The sequence below is a fragment of the Primulina huaijiensis genome, chromosome 18 (genome assembly GCF_012295235.1).
Source record: "Primulina huaijiensis isolate GDHJ02 chromosome 18, ASM1229523v2, whole genome shotgun sequence".
Classification (NCBI taxonomy): Eukaryota; Viridiplantae; Streptophyta; class Magnoliopsida; order Lamiales; family Gesneriaceae; genus Primulina; species Primulina huaijiensis.
The window spans coordinates 5,964,757-5,989,536 of NC_133323.1; the positions used below are offsets into that span (position 1 = coordinate 5,964,757).

A 24,780-nucleotide genomic window follows, 5' to 3' on the forward strand; every position below is an offset into this window, starting at 1 on the left:
AAAAAAAAAAAAAAAGTTTTTGGGCTTCTTACATACAAATTGCTCATTGTTTTAATGGAAAAAAATCTAGAAAGTCATATATATACTTCATAATAAAAAAAATATTTTCTACTTTATTTTTGTTAAAGATTATGCCTAAGTTAATTAATTGACATACTTGGGGTATGTGTGATTAATTAGATAGGACAACAGGAGGAGATGGGGAGCCAATTTGGAGTCCCGTATTCATATAATTTCAGTGAAAATGAATTGGGTTCAACCAAAGAAAACCCTAATTCTGCCGGACAGATTCTGATGCATCTTGATCCTTGGATAAGTCCGTATAGGTTAGTATAACTAATTTCTCCCTCGTTTCGTTCTAATTTTTACATGAAGATTATATATATTTGAAGTTTTATATATGAAAATTAAACTAATTTCTCCCTCGATACATTCTAATTTTTACATGAAGATTATATATATTTGAAGTTTTATATATGAAAATTAAATATAGAGGTGTGCACAGTTGGTGGACAAGATATCAAAATTGTATATATATGTATTATAGTAATGATTTATTAATTTCTCATTAGCTAGTTTGCTATTAGTAGCTATTAATTTTCATGGTTGGCAATAATCAATTTCTTCATGTTAATTAATTTTCCACAGTGCAAGAGTTCGGGAGAACATATTTAAAGACCTATTACTTGATCAACCAAACCCCACACCAAATCATATTTTCAATGATCAACAAGGGTCATCGAATAATATTGTATCGACGCTTCCAATCCAGGATTCTCTGTCCATCTTTGAATCGAATTCCGGGATTTTTTCGACCTCCTTCCATGCTCCAATCCCATCATCTGTGATTCCACATCAGGTGTGTATGTATGTATGTATATATATATACCAAAAAGATAATCCTTAGTTTAGACACCTATATGTATATTATATATATAATGCATATGTATGAATTTATTTATAGATTCTAAAAAACATTTACATGTATTAAAGATTGAATGAAATCATATTGCAGCAATCACTGGCGATGGATCAAACGCTACTCAACTTTCATAATCAAATAAACAATGTTAATTCAGATGAATTGGGAAACACACAGCAACCAGCTCCAAGGTAAATTGTTTACTATTTGGGTATCATTATTGTTAAGATGTTTCACGTCGGTTGGATGGAATTTCTAGGAGTTGTATATATAGACTAGGACAATCCTCCCCCTTTGAGTTAGTTTTTGGGGTTGATTTAGGTCATAGTCTCAATCTTAACACAGTATAAAAGCAAATGTTCACCTTTATGTATTGGACTGTCCATAGTAGGATTCATTCCTGAGTGTGAATGTGTTAACATATCCCACATCAGTTGAATATAGTTTCTTTCCAAGAGTTGCACATATTGACTTGGATAATCATCTACCTATAAGCTAATATTTTCGATCACTAAATTGATTAATATATCTGAGATTCATGGAGATGGTGCAGATCAAGAAAATTTCAATTTTGAAACGTGATGTATGGATTGCATAAAATATAATTTTGATACACTAAATACACATCCTCCTAGAGTCAAGATTTTTTGCGTTGAGATGCCGCATGCGGGGGAGAATATATAGCCCTAAAATTTTAAATTTTAGAGGGGACAAATCATATTCTGATAATATTTCCTAATGAAATAACCAATTCTTGTTTTTTAAACTTGAATTCAATCTTCTTCTCAATAGATTTACGTCTATCACAACTGTGCCCACCAATGGTAGCATTGTGGAAACCCCACAAATTCTATGTGATGGAATGGATCAAAATCATGACCTACAATATGAAAATCTCAAGTGGACCGAATTGGCTAACATGCAAGGAGAAGACAACACAAGCCATTTCTCGAACAACAATATCAGTAGTGTGAGTAGTGGTGGTGATGCAAACTACTCCAACAGTACTTTTAACTGTTATGGCATAGCCAAAGGCACTCATCAATCCATGGCCCCATTCCAAGTTCATCCAACTGAGGTAAAACAATGCTCATAATTAAATCTGATGATATATTCTTGTAGTGTTCTCTTTTGTTTCGTCGCAAGAACGTTCACAATAGCCAGCCATTTTAGATGATGTTCAATCCGATCAGCATTTGTTGAATGGGACTCATTAATCTCATGATCTTTAATAGAGACATTCTTAATAGTAGCCTCTTTCCCAAAGTGGCTACTTTCACTACAACTAAAGTTTCATTGCATTGTATGTCGTTTTTACAGGATAATTTAGGGGAGGGTTCATTGGGGACATCGAAAAACTTGAAGAGTGGACAATGGGAGTGGGAGGACTTCCTGCTGGACGACAACATTAACTTCTGAGATTTTACTACATAACGAGGCCGCAATTGATCGGATATTATTCTTGCTTCTTCTAGCTTGATAAATTACAAATTAAATTAGTACTAATATCTAATAACATTTTATATAATTATTACATCGAATCATCATAGTCGTCGAGAATATTGCTACATACTCTTTTCTTTTATCCATGAGACTCACATTTACAAAGGCCTTTATTTTATATTCATGTTTTTGAAGGGAATTATTATTATATATATTGAATTTTATGTTAATGTCGTTTTCATAGTTTTCATGATAGTTATAAACGACCTAGTTATTATGACAATATGGTCCATAGCTCGGCCCCCAGCTCGTGTCGGTACTTCAGGATCTCGGGCTTACACTTCAATTATCTCTTCACATCATGTTGGATCTAATAATATAGTTGTCTCTAATGGGCAGAAAAATCGAAACAGTTTAAAAGATTTTCAACCTTGAGTAGTCTATAACTCCCACTCATTTTTTGTGCGGTTTTGAAATTTATGGCTGAGGATGGGCACCTATTGATAAGGACGCAACATGCTGTTTTGGTTGCCTCTGCCCAGAAAACTTAAGGTAGAGATGCCTTTGACAACATGCATCTCATTCTTTAGAGGATGGGTGTTCCAGCCACCGTTAAGTGTCTTGCAATGCCCTATCTTTGAAAATATTTATTGAAATGCTTTGAACAAAATCCGAGCACATTATCAGTGCGAAGTTTCTTTACTTTCTTTCCTATTTGGGTTTCAACCAATACTTTTCAGTCCTTAAAAGCTTGAAAAACTTGATCCTTGCTCTTCAGTGGCATGATCCAAAAGTTTCTGGACTGATCATCAATCATTAACATGAATTGAAGCATCTTGAACCACCTCTGGATTGTACCCTGTAGGGTCCCCACAGATCTGAGTATTTGGTCCAGGATATTGTTGCTCATTACAGTTGATGGTTTAAACTTCACCCTACAACTCTTACCAAATACACACTCTTCACATAATCCTAATGCACAGAAGATTTTGTTAGTTCAGTTCTTGAAGGCCTCTCTCACTGACATGACCTAACTTATTGTGCCACGATCGGGTTCTGTCCTTGGCTTCAACTGTGGAGTCCATTGAGCCAACGAAAGTTTCTCTTTGAAGCATATAGAGTCATAGAGACCATGTTGTTTGATCTTTCCTTGATGACTAAGGATCCCTTTAACACCTTCATGGTTCCTTCTTCAATCTTAACACTTAAATCATTTGTATCCAACATACCAACTGATACGAGGTTCCTTTTTTAGACTGGAATATATCTTACAGACGTAATCATACTAAGGCATCCATCTTTCATCTTCGATTTGATGTTACTTATTCCCATGACTTTGCATGCCTTATTATTTCCAAAGTATACAGTGACTTCTTCAACTTCTCAGAAATCATAGAACCAGTCTCGATTTGGGCACACATGGAAAGAACACCATAATCCAATTTTCATTAGATTCAGTGTATGCAGCTAGCTAGTATAAAATCAACAAATTCTTATCCATCAGTTTCAACATATGCATCTCCACTGGGCAATTCCTTTTGATTTTGCGTGTTATATGTCTTCCTAGATCACCAGTCAAGAATTTATTTATTAAATATAATAATAAACCCACAAAAAGACGCTGCTACGAACTTTCCAATGGCTTTGTTGGCAGTTTGAGGCACAAAAGTCGAATTGTGCATGGAAAGATTTATATACTTATCAGGCTAACAAAGACCCAGCAAACAATCCTATGATCCTCTTCCTCAATTTTAATGTCAATATTCTTGAGATGGTTGATCTTGCTGAAATCATCTATATGCTTTTTTAACTCATTTCCTTCTTCCATATTGATTGAATATGATCATTTTTTGAGATCAAGTCTGTTTGCTAGAGACTTCTTAAGATACAAACTCTCGTGTTTGTTCCAGTACTCTTCCATTGTTGTTCCCTCTTCACCAACCTCACGAAGAAATCCATCCCCTAAACTCACTGAAATTGCAGTGTGAGCCTTCAAATCAACCCAGCCAGTTTCTTTGAATCACTGTTGATGGCTATGGCTTCTTTGTTTATTGCATCTGTCAATCCCTGATGTACCTATAGAACCTTCATCTTGATTCGCCAAAGGATAAAGTCGGCTCCTGAGAATTTATGGAAGTCGAATTTCGTTGACGCCATTCTTGAATCAACCTGTTTCTTGATACCACTTGTTGTATATTTTGATTTTATAATCAGTCAATGAGAATTCAAATCTCTTGACAGAAACAATGACTTCCAGATTCTTTATTGGTGAGCAAATTTCTGTCTCAGTAAAAAAGAAAAATACATTATACAAGTTGATATTTCCTTTTATAATGGCCCTACAGCTAAAACTACAACTGTCAATAACCACATAAAAGCATCACCAACTCCCGCGAGTGTGACTCTCCTCCGAATGAATAAATCATCAATCTTTATGGTGCTCTTGCATCAGTTTCGTTGCATTGTATGCGTGATCACGATAGACAGATTTTGCGAGTATAGGGATCAACCTAGATTTATGATATGATTGTGAAGGGGTGTATGTTTGCTGGGCATCGTATTCCCTTGATCGCGTATTTGCTAGGCCTTGCATCATCTGCGCGGGAGTATTAGCTAGGCATTGCTTCTGAAGTCCCTCAGTGTCCCCGATTCTTAAGCATGAGCCTTTCGTATGAATGATCTTGGCCTGTTTATGTATTTTTCCATTTGAATATAGAAAATCATATTGAGTTCTTTTGGAATTCGTCCCTCCTCTGGGGAGTCGAGGCTATGGATCGGTTAGCCGCTTGAATATAGAAAATCATATTGAGTTCTTTTGGGACTCATCCCTCCTCTGTCTCCCTTTTAACGCAAGTTTCGAGTAGAGATGGTGTCACAGGTATATAACGGTGAGACGTATGCCGGCTAGAAGACTTGTCTCAAAAAATTGATTTTTAATATCGTTTCATATGAGTTTTATGTTCGAATACAAAGAAGTTAAAATGGTTACTGGAGGTCAGCCAAACTGCAGTCCACTTTGTACGTTTGATAAGCAGACCAATCAGTCATTTTAGAAAAAGGAATGGAACTTCTCATCGAAAGAGGCAGTAAGAATGAAGGCTTGAAGCAGGACACTGATAAATGGAACAAAAATGGGGGTTCTCGATATGGTCCAAGCACGAAAGGAAAGAATCAGAGCCCGTACAAAAGTCGCATTTGCCATTGGGGCAAAAGTTTTATCAGAATCAATATCAAGTGGGTCTAAATTTCCCTCAGTAGTGATATCTTCGTTACTGATTCGAGTGATAATTATAAAAAAGTATAAAAAAAATTATTTGAGAATCTGAAACTGTCATCTTTTTATGTATAATAAGCAAAGCTCGAGGAATAGACGTCACAAATTTATATTCGTGATTTACAATAATAAAAAAAATATTTGATCATAAAAATAAATAAAATATTTTTTTTGAGTGAAATCAGATCATAAATTTTTCAAAAATTGACTCGACATGTTCCATCAGTTTTTGAAATGTCTGAGAAAAGGCAATGGACCGGTAATTAGTTCATTAGTTGTATATTTGACCCACACACTCTTCCTGATTCATTTTCAGCTCACTCTCACCAAACTTCCCTAAATTCTGCCCCCGTCATCAATCTTCGCCCAAACAAAATATTCCTCATTTTTATTTTTCACTTTTGATTTTCGCTTTTATCGATCAATTTCAGCAGGGAAGCAAACGAAGTTATGATGAAATCAGGCATTTACGCAGCCTCTGTCGTTGCTGCTTCTGCAACCGCCATCTCCACTTCTTCCTGCAAAATTCACTTTCCTCGTGAGGTAGCTGGTTTTTTAGTTGTATTTTCGCACAAATTTTCAGGATGCACATATTTATTTCGAAAGAAAACATGGGTTCTGTCCGGTAACCCGCAGTTCATTTACATTGGAGGAATAAATTGGTTTTCGAAGTGTTTTTTTTTTTTGTTTATTATCTAATTGGTTTCGTCGATCTTAGTTAATGTCTTGTTAATTGCCAAGTAGTTTCGAGCTATACTGAGATTTGGATTTAAATGGACTTGATAACTTCTATTAATCCTTAGGATCGTTTCCAAAAAAATGAAAAGTAACTAGAATTCAGTAACGCTGGGCGGACGCCCAGATTTGATGGGGGTGGAGAATTGTGATTCATGGAGACTCTGGTTGCTTCTCACAGAAGTGTTATTTCTTAAATGGGAGTAGAAAACGTAAAACTTTATCTAATTTATTGTGTGACTCGTCGGTAGAAAACAAATTGTGATGATATTGACAAATTATTAAGTATTATGTAACTTTTTTATCAAAAAAATATAAATTTCCGTGTATGCTTATGACTAATCCTTTTGCCTCTGCAGCTCCAACGCAAGCTCTCCTTTCATTCTTCTCTGAGGCTTTCCCCTCCCCCACTTTCATCCATATTTATGAAACCCTTAAAACCCCAGCAGCCTAATTTTCGCTCCAACCAGATTCAATCCCTTTTCACAGGAATAGTTGAAGAAATTGGAAAAGTTGAGCAACTGGGTTTTGACCACAACAACAGCTTTACGATGAAGATCCTGGCAAAAACCATTCTTGAGGATGTCCACTTGGGAGACAGCATCTCAGTCAATGGCACTTGCTTGACTGTTACAGAATTCGACACTGTGTCATCTGAATTCTCGGTCGGATTGTCCCCGGAGACGTTAAGAAAGACTTCATTGGGTGAATTGGGAAGTGGGTCTCTGGTAAATCTTGAGAGGGCTCTGAGTCCTAGTAGCAGAATGGGGGGTCATTTTGTGCAGGGACACGTAGATGGTACCGGGGAAATCGTGGAAAAGGTGGCGGAAGGGGACTCTCTGTGGGTGAAAGTGAAGGTTACAAATGAGTTGTTGAAGTACATTGTGCCTAAGGGATTCATTGCTGTAGATGGGACTAGCTTGACTGTGGTTGATGTGTTCGATGATGAAGGTTGCTTCAATTTCATGCTTGTGGCATACACTCAACAGAAAGTTGTGATCCCTTTGAAGGAAGTTGGTCAGAAGGTGAATTTGGAGGTGGATATATTGGGGAAATATGTTGAGAGGCTACTCAGTAGCGGGTTTGTTGATTCTATTAAATCTTCATAAGTTACAAGGTAAACACATTTTCGGCTATCCATGTTTCATTTGTTGATGAGATGATGTGATATCCGTGGGTTTTGATAATATTTGTTTTTCATTATCATTAGTCTTGTTGGCATGTTTGTGGGGTTATGACACATTGAAAATATTCAATGTATATTATTGAACTTTGATTTAGATTCGAGAACATATGGTGTTCACTTGAGATTGAAGTTTCAAAAAGTCATCTGGATGAAAGTGCTGGGAAAAATCGTGGAAATTGTAGTGGAATGGGACTCTTCTGGTGGAAACTGAAGGTTACAACTTACAACTGAGTTGTTGAAATACATTGTGCTTATTGATTAATAGTGTATGCTATCTATGCATATATCGTGCTTGGCTTAAGGGCAGATGAAAACACTGAAACTATACTGCTTTTCTCGAGCGCACTAACAGGGATAAAATGTTACGACTGCAATCCCCTTCCCTCTTGGACAGTCTGTAGGACAAGGAGTTTTAACCATTTTTATGCACACTTGCCAAAGTTTGCTAGCGTAACAGCTACAAATCTATGCCTCAAATTTTGGTATGATCACAATCAGTAAAGGAGAGTTTTAGAATTTTGATGTGTTAAAATCATGTTTGTAAATGTTTGGAAGGAAGCCTTTGATGTTATTCCATTTTATAAAAGAAATAAATCAAACATTTAAAGTGAGGCCATTGAAGGGGTAGTGTTGTAGAATTTAAATTATGAAAAAAAACGTTGGTATATAACCAACCATATATGGAACAAACTATTGAACAACCATGAGATAAAAACTTATTAGTATATTAGGTGAAAATAATGACTCTCGTCTTGTAATTATGCTTGAATTCACTGTCCCTAGATTTAAGACGTGTTTAAAAAGAGTTTTGAGCCTTTAAAGAGCACCAAAGTGAGGGCTTCAATTGCGATGTTCATCTAAGGGGGTTAGCCTTGGCTTATATTGGGATATGTAGGCTGAGTCTCGTTGCGACTTGTGCTAACTATGCGCCTTGTTGGCTTTCAATAATGATGATCGTAACCATATATAAGATGTGGATTTGAAGTTTCATAGAAAATCGAATGGTTAGTGGGTAGCATCATCGAATTTTCTTAAATGAACTGTGGCCTGAATCTTGATAGGTAGCAATATGTAATTTAGGTTTGGTGTGTTTTTTTTTAAAAAAATTTTAAACAAAGGGTGTTCCAAAGTATGAGTTCTTGCAATGCAGAGGAAGCACTAATTTATTACCAACGGTGACGGTTCTTTTAAAAACTTTTTGTAATGTTTGCATAGTTTAAAAAAACAATTATTGAATTTTTTTAAAAAATTCCTTGTAAATTTATAAGAAGAAAAGTTCATAGTCATTTTTTAAAAAATTAGGGCATTGTTTGTGGTTTCCATTTTTACCTCTTTCTTGTTGGTATCTCCTCGATTTTATGAGAATTTGCTGTAAACAAATCCTCGACCTTTTGGACAAGTTTGCAAATTCTTAAAGTACACTTACAAAATAGCAAAAACTTGTGTGAGATGGTCTCACGGGTTGTATTTTGTGAGACAGATCTCTTATTTGGTCATCTATGAAAAGTATTACTTTTTATTGTTAATATTGATAGGGTTGACCTGTATCACAGATAAAGATTCGTAAGTCCGTCTCACAAAAGACCTACTCTACAAAAGTACATAGAGAAGAAAAAAAAGATTTAATAGTATTACAAAGGATATTAATTGACAAAAGACTATTTTTAAAATCAACGTATGACATAAATCACCACAATCATTATAAATTGTAGGGATAATTTATTAGTATATGTTAAAGTATTAATTATTATTAAACTTATACTTCAATTTCGTGATATATAATTATTTTTCCTTGATATTTAATATATTTATAATTATTTGAATTAATATTTTACTTTACCAAAAAAATTGAAAGCTCAAAATTGTATAAAATTTTAAAGTTCTAATAAACGTTAATCATTACAATGGCCCACTGTTACTATTTAATTAAAATTATAAATCCACCAAATAAAGATTAGCAGGTGAATGTGAGAAAAAAAAAATTGGAATTATCGTAGTAGATAATGAATAAATAAGAATTATTTGGTTTTATTGAGTAGATGGTGAATAAATAAAAATTGTTTTGTTTGATTGATTAAACATTATTTTTTAAATGGATAAAGTAAATATATTAAGTGTAATATTGTCTTCTTCTTTTTTTTATTTGAATGATTTTCAAATAAATGTATGATAGGATTGGATAAAAACTAGATTAGTAACCTTATTCTCAACCTCAATAAATTGAGAAGTTATGATGGTGTGTATTAGACATCATCAATAATGCAATTAATAATATAAATTAGAATCTAAGTTTTTATGTATTTATATCTTAGTGGTGAGTTTTTAACAATTGTAAAATATTTAATTAGTTGTAGGTCTTCATTGAGACGGGTTCATTTTATTTATATTTATAGTGAAACAAATGTTTTTGATATAAAAAATAATATTTTTCATAGTTCGGATCATAAAATATATCTCATAAAATTGATCAGCGAAACGGTCTGATAAATTTTTTTAAAATATGATACAAATCAATTTGATTTATACATATAATAAAAATAATATTTTTAATTATTTTTTCGACGCGAGAAATTATTGCATAGAATTGACTAACAAGATATCTCATCGGAATTTATTTTAATATTTAAGCTTGGTGAACACAATTAACATGTGCGATATTTACCTTATCCCTCTACTTATTTGAGTCGCCATAAGAAACGATCGTTGGCAAGAACGTAAAGCTTTCGATAAAGATGCATTATCCATTGAATTCCATACAGCCCACAAGTTCCAGATAACAAGGAAAATTCTCCCAATTTCCAGTTCCTGCTCCACAGTAGTGTAGGCATGGCGGTAGCCGCCTCCCAGTTAACAATCTTGGCTCCAAAACTTCGGCCCTTCCGAGCTTTAAAACCCACTGCTTCAGCCTCTACCGTAACTAACTTGAAGAAGCAAGTAATGGGATTCGCCGCCGGGCTGTTGGCTGCTACCACCCCTTTGGAGGCTGATGCCACCAGGATTCAGTACTTCGCCACTGTTTCTGAGCCTTCTTGTGAGTTTAATTTCGTGCGTTCCGGGCTCGGTTACTGCGATGTGGCTGTTGGGTCCGGAGAGGAGGTTCCTTTTGCGGAGCTTATCAATGTGAGTTAGTTTTCATCATCTCATTCTCTGGATTGTACATACTGACACAGAGGAAAGTCCTAATGAGTTACATGATTGTATTATAATGAACAAAGCAGAGCATTTTAGTTAATGGTGATTGTTTGATGAGTAATTTTTATATGCCTCTTTCGAGTGTCGTTGGTTTCAACATATCTTCCCCAGATAAAAAAACCAGTCAGAGACTGGACTGGATTAACAAGGAAGGCAAAACTGGATGTGGTGGACAGATGAATGGAAAAATGCTTATTATGTTATATGTACCTTACCTGGTTAGAATGTTATTTGAAAATTTTGCCATTAAGTTGCTAACTTGTTTTTATCATTCTTTCTTATTTTTTGCTTATGCAGATCCACTACACTGCAAGATTTGCAGATGATATAGTATTTGACAGTACTTATAAACGTGCCAGACCCCTTACTATGCGTCTTGGCATGGGCAAGGTTATTTTTGCTTTCTCACTATTGTTTTATTTGCAATTCATGTACCGACTTGTATGAATCGTTATGCGAAGAACAATATGGAGTAGGTGAGAAGAGCAGATCAGATGTAGAAATGTTAGTTCAAGAGATTTGATCCACTATTTATCTTCATACATTTTAAATTATTTGAGTGATTCACGAGTACAAGAAAGGAAGTTGATCTAGAGCACAAGTTGGAGGACAATATATAAGTTCTATTTTAGGTCGAGTTATATTGACAAGCCTACGGACTATGTCATGTTTCCAAGTCTTCGACAGTTGTTTTGGTGCATAACAAGTGTTGAACTGAGCTTGGGTCTACTTTTTCTGATTGATTAAATGTGCTTATCATTACTGATATGATACCCCTTTCATGAAATAATTTCACCATGTCAAATCCAATTTCAAATCAGGATAGAGGACGGTATGAGTCCGTATGTTTGATAAACAACCCCCAAGCTATAGGTGTTGGTGGTCACGAAATCAAGATACGTAATGTTTCGGGAATTTTGGAGAGACCCTGTTGACACAATGAGGGTAGTTTAACGTAAAGTCTTCTTGGGTACAGTAAAAAGTAATTAGAGGCTAGGTTAACTCGTGTGACCAAGTTTTTCAGAACTTTAGAGGTGATTCAAGTTTGCGTATAGGGGTGAAATATTGAATGATACGACGGGCTAGGTATTTTAATTCAGATCTCAAAGTTTGAATGAAAAAAAAAATTATTTGCTGATTAAGATTAAGATGTGTCATTCACAAATTGAGCTATGTTGGATGCTTAAGGATGTGATAAAATGTGCAGAGCTATTATCTTTCTCAAAATGGATGTTGCTCCTCAACAGAGATTTGTCAGTTTTTATCAGATTCATAATGGTACAATTGCAGCTCAAAGAGAGAAAAAATAATGATTGAGTCCATGATTGACTAGCTCTGACTGAGATTGTAATATGCCTGCAAATGCAAAGTACTACTGCATATTGATCTGATGCATGTCTTCATCAGTGTGTCATTGTTTTCTCCATCCAGGTCATTAAAGGATTGGATCAGGGCATCTTGGGAGGTGGAGGTGTGCCGCCAATGCATGTTGGTAAGATGCAGATAGATTATAAGCCTTCCTACCAACTTCTTCAACAGGGTGTTCTATTGGATTTTCCTTTTTTGAATTTTTCACTCAGGTGGAAAACGGAAACTTTACATCCCTCCTCATTTAGCATATGGACCTGAACCCGCGGGCTGCTTTTCAGGTGCGAATAAATAGTTGTTTGTCTACTGGAAGCATTATTTGTGATACTGAAATGCATTTGAAGTTGGACATTAGGATAACTACTTGTTCCAAATGTTTGGATGAATAGTAATTAGCTCTCCTTGACCATTAGTCATAACTGTTTCCTTTTCAAATCACCTTAAAGACATGACTGAAGGACTTCTCCGAAATAACGTTGGCATGTGAATATTTCAAAATCCTCTCGGCACCATTTAGTGAGAAGGATAAGACTTAGCGTCTTTGTCTCATCCCTCGTCGACTCAAATTTTTACAATAATATGGAGTTCATAATAATTATATCATCTATATTTTCGGTTTATTTATCCCCATATCATAGATCCTTATAATCTCATCCCATGATTCAAAACGGTGGTGCCTGTTAGGGAAACATGTTTTCATTAGATCGATATCAGAATCCTACTATCAGTTTCAATGGTCCTGGACATATTAATTGAACATGAGCATCTTGCTAAAATAACCCTTGCCTTGGGATTGCACACTTTGAGGTTTACATATGCTCTTTCATGCATGGTAACTCAGACATAAAAAGGCACTGGTCCGTTGTTTTTTCGTTGCGGTTATCTAATTTCTGAGGGTCTTTTGTTCATGATGCAGGGGACTGCAACATACCTGGAAATGCTACACTTGTATATGACGTCAATTTTGTCGAAATTTACAAGGGAAACCGGAAATGAAGAGCTGAAAATTTAATGTAAACACTGTAAAGGAACCTAAGCATACAATAGAGTGAGTTCCATACTAATGGGTCACAGAAAATATTTTGGCTAATATCTTTTAAGTGAAATATGATGATATAATTAAATGTTATACAAAAAAATGACGTCATGCATCATAAATAACGTCAATTTACTTCATCTTCTATTTTATGAGCATAATACACACAGTAAACAATTTAAACTAATAAAAGATTATTTTACTAAAATTACAAATTAAAGATATAATACCGATTGGGTTTTAATTACTTGCTAAACTCTCATTAGCTATAGCAACTAAAACTAAAGTTTAGTTATGCTTATATTTTAGTCGCTCAGATAATTTGTAATCATATATTTGAACTAACGTGAGAAATTTAAAAGATGTACTCAAATTATTAATTTTGAGCAACTCCAAAATTAAATATAAGTAATGAAAAATTCATAGTTAATTATATATAGTTAATTATAATCACCAACTACTTTTAATATTATAAATCCATCAAACAAGGATAAAGATTAGTAAAATGTTAGAGAAAATTTGGAAGTTATGATAGTATAATATCACACTATTAACATGGATCTTGCAAGCATCATTCCTTGTTTGATTGGGGCACCAGGAGGATTCTAAATTCATCTGTCATCAATTATATTTTGGAGATGGTTGTGTTTGGATCGATAAATTTCAAATATATATAAATTTATTTTGCAGTTTCAGATAAGTAAGAGCATAAACTTCAGATCCACTCTTGTATGTTTATATAATGTTTTATGTTAATTAAGATGATCAAGTTCACCTAATAATAGAGAAATTCGAAATTCATTCTATTTTATTGTAACTAATGTGTAAATAAGTAAAGTTTGAATTTAAGATTTCATGAATTGTTTCATTGTTAAAAATAAAACTATAATCGAAATCCGTGAATTTCAGGTTTCCTACGAGGTTTATGATTTGCAGACTTTTGAACTCCCTTGTGGGAGACTACAGATTGTTCTTTAATTTGTTTTACATTGTATACTTATTTTGATGTTCAGCAAAAGGGGTATGCTTTACTTGCATTTGCTTTTTTAGCTTTTTCGAGCACTGAGGATTCAACTTCAATACATTGGCATAACTATTTACTTTATAATTTGTTAGTTGGCTCCATCACTTTAGTTTATGTGGATCGAAGTTTTAAACTGAGATATCCTTTTCTAAAATCTAAACTAGAAATCGTATAATGGTTAACTGAATTATTCTACATACTGTGCATGAAACACTTGATAACCATTGAATCATAATTATAAGAACAACGGCAACCTATACATAGTTTCAAAATCCTGATTACATGATAGAGCAGGCATTTGGATTGTCGTCGCTAAAAATAGCGATGTAAGGATCCTCAAGTGCCGCGGTGGCAGTACTTGTGGTGGTGTCTTGTTTCCTGACAAATCCAGGGGGTGCCTTCTTGTCATAAGCCTGGAGAGAATAGGGATGAGCCACCAGATTATAAGGCACATATGGCCATATTTCAGCCTTCTTTCCTGTTGATTTTGCCTTCTTCAACACTTTGTTTTGCTCTACATATCCTGTTACTGTCACCTTTTGTTGTTTCCTGTCAATCTCCACCGATTTCACTCCTACATGCGCAAACGCGATTAAGTGTAAACGGGACTCGAGATGGGTTTATAGAGAGTAATTAAGGCAACATAAATTTCTGACAGATAATGTTATGTAAAAACTGTTTTCAGTTGAGGTGTCCACAATCTGAACATTGAGATGATGAATAGTAATTAAAAGAAACGTGAAATTTGAAGGTCCTTTTGATGGCGGAGGGAATATATATGATATGGAAAAAGTGCATTACCACTTAAGGAAACTAAAGCTTTGTGGACTTTAAGCTCACAGCCATCACAGTCCATTCTGATTTTGAGATCAACTGTTTGGAACTGTTTCTTCTTACTTTTCTTGTGTTTGCTTCCATTGCTCATCAGCTCACAGATGTACTCCAGAGCCTCTGCAACACCCATTTCCTCCTCCTTTCCTTTGCAAAATGGCTTCGACTAGTTTTTCAAACTTAGAAGCTTCTTTTGAAGATGGGAGAAGGGTTATGTAATAATAATTTTGTAAGAAAGTCCCTCAAAAGAACAAGACAAGCTTCCAAAGCTATCCTCGTAAGTTTCCTTTAAATGGGTTTTGAGTTATTTGTTTCACACAACTCGCTGCTTAGAACTTAGAAGGGTTCTTTTAGCATAATCCTCTCCCCGTCTATCTGATAGAGTGACAAGCGTAAACGAATCGAATCGAATATTAGTATAAATTTAAGGCTCGAATTTGGTTGAATTATTCGAGTTCGAACTCGATTAAAAGCTCGAAAATTTTAAATGAAGTTTAAGTTTGGTTTCGGTTCGAAATGTTCAAACCTATTCGTGAGATATTCGAACTATTGTTCGGATATTTAGGTTCAAGAAGAAAGGTTCGGAAGCTCGATAAGTCCGGAAAGCTCGAAAAATATATATATATATATTTAAGCTTTTACGAACTATTGGACAAAATAATTTTGGTTTGAGTTCGAATATGAATCAAATCTTTTTCGTTTACGGTGATAGACCATGGTTCGAACCCTATGACAACCCCCCATCCCTTGTGGTAAAAGAAAAAGGGTCTTTTACACACAGTTAGTTGGAAATGTGGATTTTGAATCTTATGCATGTTGACAGATGCGTGTTTTTTTATAACTTAATGTGGGAGAAATGACAGAAAGTTGAAGAAAAAGTAAATAAAGTGAGATTTTAAAGCGTCACACCTAATACCTTTTGAACCAAAACACCTTTAATAATATTTTTTAAAAAAATTTCAAAATCGATCTAAATACCCCAATAATAATTTTTTTTATTAATCTAGAAATAAAAATCATTATCCAGAATCTAATGGAAAGAAAATGGATGTCCACTGCATAAGTAATTAATTATCTTCATCACAAATAATAGAGGGAGTTTAGTTATTTGCCAGTATTGATCAAAACCCAACAAGAGAAGATAGCTATACCATTCATCGTAGATCATAACAAATACACCATCAAGCAAACAAACTACAAGATCAAAACAAAAACACGACTTAGTGAAAAAACCACATTTCCGAGTAACGATATACCAACAGCAAACCAACCTTGTATCCAGTTTATTTAAAATATCAAAAGCTGTTTTAGTAAACCAACTTTCCAACATGCTCTTGAAAGTGAGTTTTTGTAGAGTTTCTTCTTTATTAAACACGTTCCACTGTGCCACATCAAGGTTTCATGGGTACCAAACAAATACATCTACTTCTAGCTACAATCTGATGTTCCAAAATTTTACCTTGCTTTTTTTCGGTTACAAAAAAATAGTAGATTTAGGAAAAACGACGATCTTACTCAACAACAAGAGGTCAAAACACGACGCATTTGAAGAAATGATGAATATCAAATGCAAGACCTTTAAAAATTCAAGAAATTTAAACTATAAACAATAATGTTGATAATACATCCCAATCCAACACCTAGCACCAAATAGGCCTGGAAGAAAAAGGTGGTCAATGATAAGGGTGCATAAAACATCACCATATTGAAAAGGCCAAAAAATAGGAAAGTAGATATATAGTAAGGAGGACTAAAAGAAATACAGCGAGCAGAATTTACATGTGAAACCAACAAAAGGGTTTTTATCATTTATGGTTACTTCTATGCTGCATTGGTGATGTGGTGGGAGCATTAGTTCCACATATATTAACATAGAATCAGAAGGAGTGTTCACGATCCAATGCAATTTACTTCACTTCATAATATCGCCGAGTGTAGTGGACAGAGAACCAGCATATGTAAGGCTTTACCAGGCTCGAGTAAGGGGAGAACATGCTTATGAGACATGCATCATTAGCAGTAACATCATGAACAACTTTGCCATATGTGAGCACGAGGCTGAGGATTTAGGTGTCCTTCCAGCAAATGCAGGAGCAACAGCTTGACCCTTTGGCACGCTCTGCTGCTCCGTTGTTGGTAAGGTATTAGGAGAGTTGCCAACTGGCCCTCCACCATTTTTATGATCCAGACCTGGAATACGTTTAGATTGATCGTTCACAGGAGAGATCAATGCTGTTGACTTGAAAGGGGGAAATATGAATATACAACGATTTATGGATAGTCGTAAAACAATCTTGATCGGAGACAAAATTGAGGACACTCCATTGAATCATAAAGCCATTTCTAAATCTTTGCATGACACAAAATATAAGCACTTGAGCACGGAGAAATAGTAAAGTGATTATACTACATCAGTTCAGTTGTTTCACTTTTCAGTTTCCTTCAGCAAATAAAAAATAGAATCTAAATCTAATAGAGGGTTGTGCGCCTTTGATTCCATAGTTTCAATTAACGATGTTTAACGGAGACTTCACGAAGTATAGGAAGATCAGCATAGATACTTCTTAGAGGATGTCCATGCCATATTGTCCAACAAAAAATGAAAAAACAATATTACATACAAACTTCTAAATTTATAACAGTTTTGATGAATATTGAAATTATTTCATGAAAACACATATATTTAATCAAGTAAGGCAAGAGTTGCTTGTGATGTGTGTTCATGAAATAATTTCAATATCTTCTTTAAAAATGCTAATTCATATTTCTATAATTCACGAGTCAAGGAATACACAGAATAAAGGAGAAATGATACATGTTTTAAGAGGACGCTCAAACTTGAACCTTAAGATGCATCTTACTAGCATAAAATGAGATAAAGCAAAGCTTGATTAAGATTTTGGGTGAATCTCAGTGGTCGACTTGTTTGTTTATGTCACAGGTTATGATAGTTCTTAATGTAAAAGTTGCCTTGGTGGTCCCACTTACATGGTACATCATCTCGGTTTAACAGCTAGAGCACCAACTCTTAGAGCCGTTATTTTCTTTCAAATTCTTTCAAATCTATTAAAGTTGACAACTGGATCATCAACTCTTACAGCAAAGATTTCTTTCACGTTCTTTCAACTCTATATTACAATAAATGAGGTCAGATATGCACATACAAACAGCTTCATGCACTACACAGATAAAAAGACCTACAGCAGCAGTGGGATATCAGTAAAATGCACCAAAAGACCCCATTAAACTGCATAATGTCATGCATATAAGGAAAAAAATTCAAACCAAAATGGGATATAAAGAACTAAAATACTCACACTTTGAATGTGACCAACCCAACATGTCCTTTTCCCTATCAAATACAATCTGATATCCTGTCATGAAGTTCTCTGCAAGAGCCAAGATGAAAATCACTTGAGAAAGATAATGAAGCCAAAGCACTGATCAATTATCAGTGTACAAATATATTCCCATATTCTTGGAAGAGAGCAGAAATTTCAGTGTTGACTACAATATGTCATTGGAATGCGAGTCTGTGCTTACGCCCAAATATTCCAAAATTTCCATCTGTGGGCTGTACCGCTAAACAAAACCCAACTGCACCCTGCAGAGTGAAGAAAATAGTCAGATTTGCATCCATCATAAGTATCATCATTGAGGTATACACAAGCAAAAACATCCATCAGAGCAAACAGACACACTATTGGCTCAGTCCAATTTGTCATCATCAGTCACCACATTGAGTGAGGAATTTGTAACCACACTTTCCATAATTGTCCTTTGTTATCCAAGTTTATCTCATTGTTGTGTCTTGCCTTGTACAATTAGGTTCGTAACCATAAAATTAGTGTGTTGTTCGACATCAATAAAAGAAATTTTAACAAAAATCTCTCTCTTATTTGCAGTTCAAGAACTTATTCATAACTCTGAACTATGAGATAAACAATCCAGATACAAATTATAGCTTCCCCATTTTTTAAGCCAGACAAGCTCATATAATCCAAAAATTATTTTGAGACTGTCCAAGTTTACCACAACTATGTATCAAAAAGAATTCTGCTATGCAAAACAATTCAGATTACAAGCAACAACCTGGGTACCATAGATCACAAAAACAGGACTGCTGACCACAAAACTGTTGTTTGACGAGAACTTCAGAACCAGGGACGGAATCTTGGGCACCCCATGAGAACTGTTAAAAATGAAATACTCAAATTAGTTACAAATAAGAAGGAGATGATAGAGAGGCTCCTGTGCAAGCAAATACGTACCTGGATTTATAGCAGTATTGCCATGGATATCCTTCAAAGCTAGACCTTGAAGCATTTATTTGCCTGTCGAACTATGATCGCAACAAATAACAATATTCCAGATCAAACTGATCTACGTTCACAAAATGTAGTATAGTGTAAAGAACCTTGAAAATAAGTAACAGAAGAGAATATACCTCGTCAACAACTCTTTTATAGACTTGCATGGGAAAAAATGAGAATGAGGTTCCACTATCAACAAGCATTTCAAAGTCTGTATGCTCCAGACATGAATTCCCAATGCAGCAAGCATCCACTCCAACAACATACGTTAAGCTGAACCATGAAATAACCAGACATAAGTCCAATGTATAGGCACCACATAAGAAATCTTGAAAATATAATTATATTACAATGTTTACTTTTTTCCATCCAAAGATAGAAAAGGAGTAGTTTGTTGGCCAGCAATTCCCCTGTCCCCAAAGAATAGCCTCCCAGAATCATCTTCATTAAAACATAGAGAAAAGGAGTCTGAAACATATCCAGCTTTTGCGAGAAAACTTGGAACAGAAATTTCTCCAAGTCCCAAACCCAGAAGACCATCAGGAGCAACTCCATTCAGGTAACCACCAGTTTGTTTACTACCACATCTAAAATAAAAATAATAACATAAGCACCAAGAACACAGAACACTTCCATGAGGATATTTCTCAAAAGCAGCCACAGAGAAAACGCACCCTATAATGACCGTTGCTTTTACAGATTTGCTGGATGCATTGTTATGGTCTGGCACGAGATGTAATACATCTTCCACCAGAAATCCGGAAGTTGAGGTATCATCTGAATAGTAGTTGATAGTATAAGGACATTGCTGCTTGAGATTTGGACAATTTGGTCCCAGTTCACATAACTGATGACTGCAAGAGAGGGGCTTGCTTGTGCTAGAATCAGATGGATTGTACTCATTAAGATCCTTATCCTGCATAATAGATGCCCCAAAAACCAGGGAGCACCTGCCAATCAATCATTTGGAAATAAGTAATAAACATGCTACTAATTCAACAGCAACGAGCTATTTAAGAAATGCCTGCAGTATTAAGCTTGTATCCATTCCAAGAGGTAATGTAAACTTTCTATAGGTTCATTGACAACTTGGGACCAAATAAAACGGGTTCCACCAAATAGAAAGTCTGGTAAGTCTTTCTACAAGAAAAAGGTGTCGATAAGAATCAATATTCCAGAGTTCACAGAATCATCATCAGAATGAACTTCAGTATGCAAAACCAAAGAGAAAGGAAAATCTCGGTGAACACAGCTGACAAGCTTTAATATTTGCACCCAGCTGCCAAAATAATTCGGGTGATAAACAGAAAAAAGGTAAATCTCAGTGCAGAGGATTACCAAGTTTTATATTTGCACCCAGCTGCCAAAATGATTCAGGTGATGAACAAAAAGAAGAACAATTCAAATTCTATCCTTGTACTCTTCTGAGATACAAATTAATGAAGTCTAACATAAAAGGACAATTCTAAAAATTGTACCACCATTTCGTAGGGCATAAAAACTAAATCCAACTGGTTTTTCTGTGTGAGACGTGAGAGTTCTTTTTAGAATTTCAAATCATAAGAACCCATTTAAAAAAAATCATAAGAAACGGGCCTCAATAGTATGCAAAACAGCCAGTGTCATAAATGGGATTATATCGCACCTGTTTAGCCATATATCTTGTTCCATATGACTGTTAACTGTTTCAAACAAATAAAGGGGAAACTCCTCCCTACCAAATGTTGATTGGACCAAATCTAATTTTGAAAAAAACTCACTCACCAACCCTACCTCCAAAATACAATATCACGACGAGCAAATAAAGTGGGAAATAAAAGGACAAAAAGATTAAATTCAATCTAAAAAATGAGAATAAATTAATGACTAACATAATTGGAAAGAAAAATCAAGTTCTTCTTTCAGTGTTATTCACTTGCAATTTTTTATGGTCACAGTATTTAACTTTCAATATGCTATGGCCTATGGGTATTAGGAGAATTGAATATATTTATATTAAATCTTTTAAATAATAATAAATAATCAGGGTACAAATAATATCCTATTGATTGGGTATTTAACAGAAATTGGCTTAATGTAAGCTTTCATAATCTACAAATATCAGAAGAGGTGGTCTTTATCGTGATTTTGAAGAAGGGACATGTAATCAAACCAAACCTCAGGGAGAGTTTATAAAGTCATCCTCATTAGCATGATATGTTTGTCCAGATTATACATGGAAAATACAATGTTCAAGAGCCACAGAACTGAACATTCGAGCATTTGGTAAATGCTTGTATATTTCTTTACGTGCTAAAACAGAACCATAAACAAGGAATGCAGATGTTCATTCATGAGAAAAACACATCTTCCAAATCATCACAACAGTGACATAAAGACGGTTTGTAGATATTCGTTAATGGAAAAATATCATCTAAATGACAACAACAATGACCAGAAGATAAGAACAGGTTTCCTACCAGACTGCTGTAGTAACTGGCAGCTAAAGGCGCGCATTCAACACAATCACAAGGAACCCAAAATAGATCACTTCCAGCATCCAACGCCACAAGAAAAGAAACACTTGGTGTGCCTATGTCAATCCACATGTAGTGTAACCTGTTCAAGAAAATAAGGTGAAACGAAATATATGGGGTTAAAAAATTAAAATTCCAAAATAATTGGTGCTATTTAATTGCTAACTCTTGATCGTATTCCAATAAAAAAAAATATGCAGAGATAGTGTGATACTATGCATAGCTTTTGTGTGGTTGGATAAAATAATTATTGCATGGTTTTTTGCCACCGTTGATGGGCTAGGAGAATGTGGACATATAAAAACATTAAATCGTGTATTACTGCTACATGATTTATCTCAGTGTGTAAAGACAGAGCGAATTTAAAACCGAAATCACGTATTTGTCTGATTTAAAAGACCAAGCACCATATAACTTTCTCCAAAGGTCGAACAAAAAAAAATTTAAAGGCAACAAATCTCACACCATTCAAATCATTAACAAAATTCCCATTCATTATGTCAATCTAAGTTATTCCCCAAGTGCACACGTGGGACAGTGGGACCCAGGGGATAATGGATGCTACTCACAGAAAGCCTCGCTGATTTAATATATGTCCAATGCACAATCAGATTTTCTTTTTTTGTCAAAGAAGCAGCATTCAGCCATATTTAAATGCACACTTTAGGGAAGTTATATGGTTTCATAAATTACAGGAATAATTGCTTTGGTAAGTTTTAAAAGATTATGATTCCAATGATAATTAGTTAAATGAGTTTGATCGATTCACAGGGAACCTAAATTTAGGATTTGTTCATGCTATCATAAGCGTAGTTCATGTTTTAATCCAATGGCTAAAAGGGGACACGTTTTTTTCTTGTAATGCAAAGTGTGGACCCATGTAAAAAAACATAAGTAAACTCTTGCAGTTATTGGATTAGCACTCCGGGTACTATGTGGTAGCATCGAACTACCACCTAAATTTAATTAGATTAAATTTGATAGTTTACAAGATATGCGTGAGAGTTTTTTTGCCTAAAGCGTGCAAGATGCTTTTAAGGCAATTAGCTAAAATACGATCTACTATTGGACTTAGTCTGGAACATTAGTCAAGATGATACCTATATTATCTAAACTACCATACTACCCAGCTAACATTGGAATGCCACAAATAATTATTAAATTCTTCTCACACACACACTTTTGAAGGAGAAAATTCCTTAGCTCTCTCCTGGCAGACTATGAGATAGGAAAATAAAATATTCTCAAGAAAAACATGAGAAAGAAGAAAGAGAGTATTCACTCTTCCTAATACTCCATTTGGCCAAAAGCTAAAGAAATGAGGCACGTTTTCTTCTTCTCACATCTCTCTTTGCCGTGTGCTTCAGTTGACAGAAAAAAATGTTGTCATCACATTTCTTCCTTAACACCTTTAGCTATATAACTCTATACACATCTTGATTCAGGAAACATCCCAAAAATACATCCAAGTCTCTTCGGGTAAACTAGGACCTGTCCTCCACCCCTCGACCAGCCACTGATAAGTTATTTCGGTGCCCCTAAAAATTCATATTAGAATCGATGGTTGGCACCAATTATAGCAGCTTATCACACAGGTCCTTATTAACGTGCTAACCTCTGGTTTGTTTAAAGCAACAGTCTCGCGTTTGTGGGATTAAAAATTTTAATTTCCAAATGCTGAGAACAAAACAGACCCGATAGTGGTAAATGAAATATACCAGAAATTTGCGGCACATTAAGTTTCTAGTTGCAAATAAAACATTACCAAAAGAAACGCATCCAACTTATCCGCAGTAAAAACAGAGAAAACACGAACCATCCAAAGTCGTTTCCGAGGGGCAAGGTGGCGCTGCCTTTAGTGGGGTAAAGATATTGAAACTGAGGGTTAAGCTTAAGCGTCTGCCGCTGCACATCGCTGCTCAACAACCGCCGATAATACTCTGAGCTCGGCTTCCGCGGCCAAGCGCGTCCAGCTCCACCGCCATTGACCACATCAGCTCCATTTCTAGAAATCATAACTTCCCTTGCTTCATCGGAAAACCTATGCACCAACCTCGCTGGAAATATAATCGGCTCCGACAACCCACAATGAAGACACCAAATCAGCGATAAACCGAGCAAAATAAACCGAATGTCCATTCCTAAAGGAGATCGTAAAATGGCCCGAAACTCTACAAGACCGAGGAAATCACGAATGTACGTATCGTATGAGAGTATTTGTGACAGTGCAGTGGAAGAGCGCCACTACCTCGGAGGAGGTGATGGCAAACTTAAGCTCGGAAGGACGTGGGTAGCGCCGGGGTGGGGGGCGGTGGAATTAGAAAGTTGGGTGAGTTCCGGCGACGAGTGTAGTGAGGAAGAAGATACAGAACAAAAAAAAAAAAGGTGACTAGCCCTCACGCTGCTTGTTTACGTGGCTAGTAAGTCGAAATTAGGGACAGTTAGTCAAATATTTTTTAAAAAAAAAATATTTATTTAAAAACATTCAAACACATTTGGAAAAAAATTATTTTTAAAAAAATAAAATTTATCCAAAGTTATTTTCTCAAATATCTGGTCCAAATTAAGATCCAATTGTCACATTTTTTAAATAATAATAATAATTATTATTATTATTATTATTATTATTATTATTATTATTAAGAAAGAGTAACTCTCTTGTGAGACGGTCTCACGAATCTTTATCTGTGAGACGAGTAACCCTACCGATATTCACAATAAAAAATAATACTCTTAACATAAAAAGTAATATTTTTTCATGGATGACCCAAATAAGAAATCCGTCTCACAAAATATGACCCGTGAGACTGCCTCACATAAATTTTTGTCATTAAAGAAATTTAGAGGTTGTGGAAAAATACTTAAATCTCGTCAAGAACGTTAAAGATTGAACAATGTTTTGTCATATTATTATATTTTGAAGGTTAAATGATATGTTAG

The 24,780-nt window shown here is 35.0% G+C and overlaps 6 protein-coding genes across 7 annotated transcripts in view; 4 read left to right on the forward strand and 2 right to left on the reverse strand.

The window, feature by feature from the left end:
- The window catches only part of LOC140963830 (large ribosomal subunit protein eL30-like), an 81,628-nt gene that overhangs the window by 39,251 nt on the left and 17,597 nt on the right, over positions 1-24,780 (forward strand). The gene's annotated exons all lie outside the window — the stretch shown is intronic.
- Positions 199-2,528, forward strand: LOC140964654 (uncharacterized). The gene is made up of 5 exons (XM_073424521.1): positions 199-326; positions 649-859; positions 1,016-1,113; positions 1,715-2,000; positions 2,243-2,528. Exons 1-5 carry the CDS (start codon positions 199-201, stop codon positions 2,339-2,341), a joined length of 822 nt encoding a protein of 273 aa, XP_073280622.1. The 3' UTR covers positions 2,342-2,528.
- Positions 5,911-8,360, forward strand: LOC140965018 (riboflavin synthase). 2 transcript variants are annotated; one of them, XM_073425049.1, is made up of 3 exons: positions 5,911-6,182; positions 6,734-7,491; positions 8,344-8,360. In XM_073425049.1, the coding sequence occupies exons 1-2, from the start codon at positions 6,090-6,092 to the stop codon at positions 7,481-7,483; spliced, it is 843 nt and encodes a 280-aa protein (XP_073281150.1). In that variant the 5' UTR covers positions 5,911-6,089; the 3' UTR covers positions 7,484-7,491; positions 8,344-8,360. The 2 variants fall into 2 exon arrangements, with proteins under 2 accessions (XP_073281150.1, XP_073281148.1); XM_073425047.1 differs by lacking the exon at positions 8,344-8,360 and adding an exon at positions 7,656-7,842.
- LOC140963713 (photosynthetic NDH subunit of lumenal location 4, chloroplastic) lies at positions 10,231-13,184 on the forward strand. Its single transcript, XM_073423091.1, has 5 exons — positions 10,231-10,680; positions 11,050-11,142; positions 12,184-12,244; positions 12,333-12,401; positions 13,037-13,184. Exons 1-5 carry the CDS (start codon positions 10,387-10,389, stop codon positions 13,114-13,116), a joined length of 597 nt encoding a protein of 198 aa, XP_073279192.1. The 5' UTR covers positions 10,231-10,386; the 3' UTR covers positions 13,117-13,184.
- Positions 14,383-15,351, reverse strand: LOC140965101 (heavy metal-associated isoprenylated plant protein 23). The gene is made up of 2 exons (XM_073425158.1): positions 14,982-15,351; positions 14,383-14,754 (listed from the first exon to the last, which is right to left on the reverse strand). The coding sequence occupies exons 1-2, from the start codon at positions 15,142-15,144 to the stop codon at positions 14,459-14,461; spliced, it is 459 nt and encodes a 152-aa protein (XP_073281259.1). The 5' UTR covers positions 15,145-15,351; the 3' UTR covers positions 14,383-14,458.
- Positions 16,749-24,246, reverse strand: LOC140965004 (aspartic proteinase-like protein 1). Its single transcript, XM_073425031.1, has 10 exons — positions 23,657-24,246; positions 21,784-21,922; positions 19,999-20,240; positions 19,684-19,911; positions 19,459-19,597; positions 19,283-19,353; positions 19,104-19,203; positions 18,555-18,615; positions 18,329-18,400; positions 16,749-17,201 (listed from the first exon to the last, which is right to left on the reverse strand). Exons 1-10 carry the CDS (start codon positions 23,977-23,979, stop codon positions 17,008-17,010), a joined length of 1,569 nt encoding a protein of 522 aa, XP_073281132.1. The 5' UTR covers positions 23,980-24,246; the 3' UTR covers positions 16,749-17,007.

What these genes read in the sequence shown, in the direction of transcription:
- LOC140964654 (XM_073424521.1), top strand. Translation starts at nt 199, where the DNA reads ATGGGGAGCCAATTTGGAGTCCCGTATTCATATAATTTCAGTGAAAAT. An exon ending in CCTTGGATAAGTCCGTATAG is followed by an intron (nt 327 to 648) that starts GTTAGTATAACT and finishes AATTTTCCACAG; the next exon opens with TGCAAGAGTTCGGGAGAACA. An exon ending in TCCAAGTTCATCCAACTGAG is followed by an intron (nt 2,001 to 2,242) that starts GTAAAACAATGC and finishes TCGTTTTTACAG; the next exon opens with GATAATTTAGGGGAGGGTTC.
- LOC140965018 (XM_073425049.1), top strand. Translation starts at nt 6,090, where the DNA reads ATGATGAAATCAGGCATTTACGCAGCCTCTGTCGTTGCTGCTTCTGCA. An exon ending in AAATTCACTTTCCTCGTGAG is followed by an intron (nt 6,183 to 6,733) that starts GTAGCTGGTTTT and finishes TTGCCTCTGCAG; the next exon opens with CTCCAACGCAAGCTCTCCTT.
- LOC140963713 (XM_073423091.1), top strand. Translation starts at nt 10,387, where the DNA reads ATGGCGGTAGCCGCCTCCCAGTTAACAATCTTGGCTCCAAAACTTCGG. An exon ending in CTTTTGCGGAGCTTATCAAT is followed by an intron (nt 10,681 to 11,049) that starts GTGAGTTAGTTT and finishes TTGCTTATGCAG; the next exon opens with ATCCACTACACTGCAAGATT. An exon ending in TGTGCCGCCAATGCATGTTG is followed by an intron (nt 12,245 to 12,332) that starts GTAAGATGCAGA and finishes TTTTTCACTCAG; the next exon opens with GTGGAAAACGGAAACTTTAC.
- LOC140965101 (XM_073425158.1), bottom strand. Translation starts at nt 15,144, where the DNA reads ATGGGTGTTGCAGAGGCTCTGGAGTACATCTGTGAGCTGATGAGCAAT. An exon ending in AGCTTTAGTTTCCTTAAGTG is followed by an intron (nt 14,755 to 14,981) that starts GTAATGCACTTT and finishes TTGCGCATGTAG; the next exon opens with GAGTGAAATCGGTGGAGATT.
- LOC140965004 (XM_073425031.1), bottom strand. Translation starts at nt 23,979, where the DNA reads ATGGACATTCGGTTTATTTTGCTCGGTTTATCGCTGATTTGGTGTCTT. An exon ending in TTGTGATCTATGGTACCCAG is followed by an intron (nt 18,616 to 19,103) that starts GTTGTTGCTTGT and finishes TTCACTCTGCAG; the next exon opens with GGTGCAGTTGGGTTTTGTTT. An exon ending in AAATTTTGGAATATTTGGGC is followed by an intron (nt 18,401 to 18,554) that starts GTAAGCACAGAC and finishes TGGCTCTTGCAG; the next exon opens with AGAACTTCATGACAGGATAT.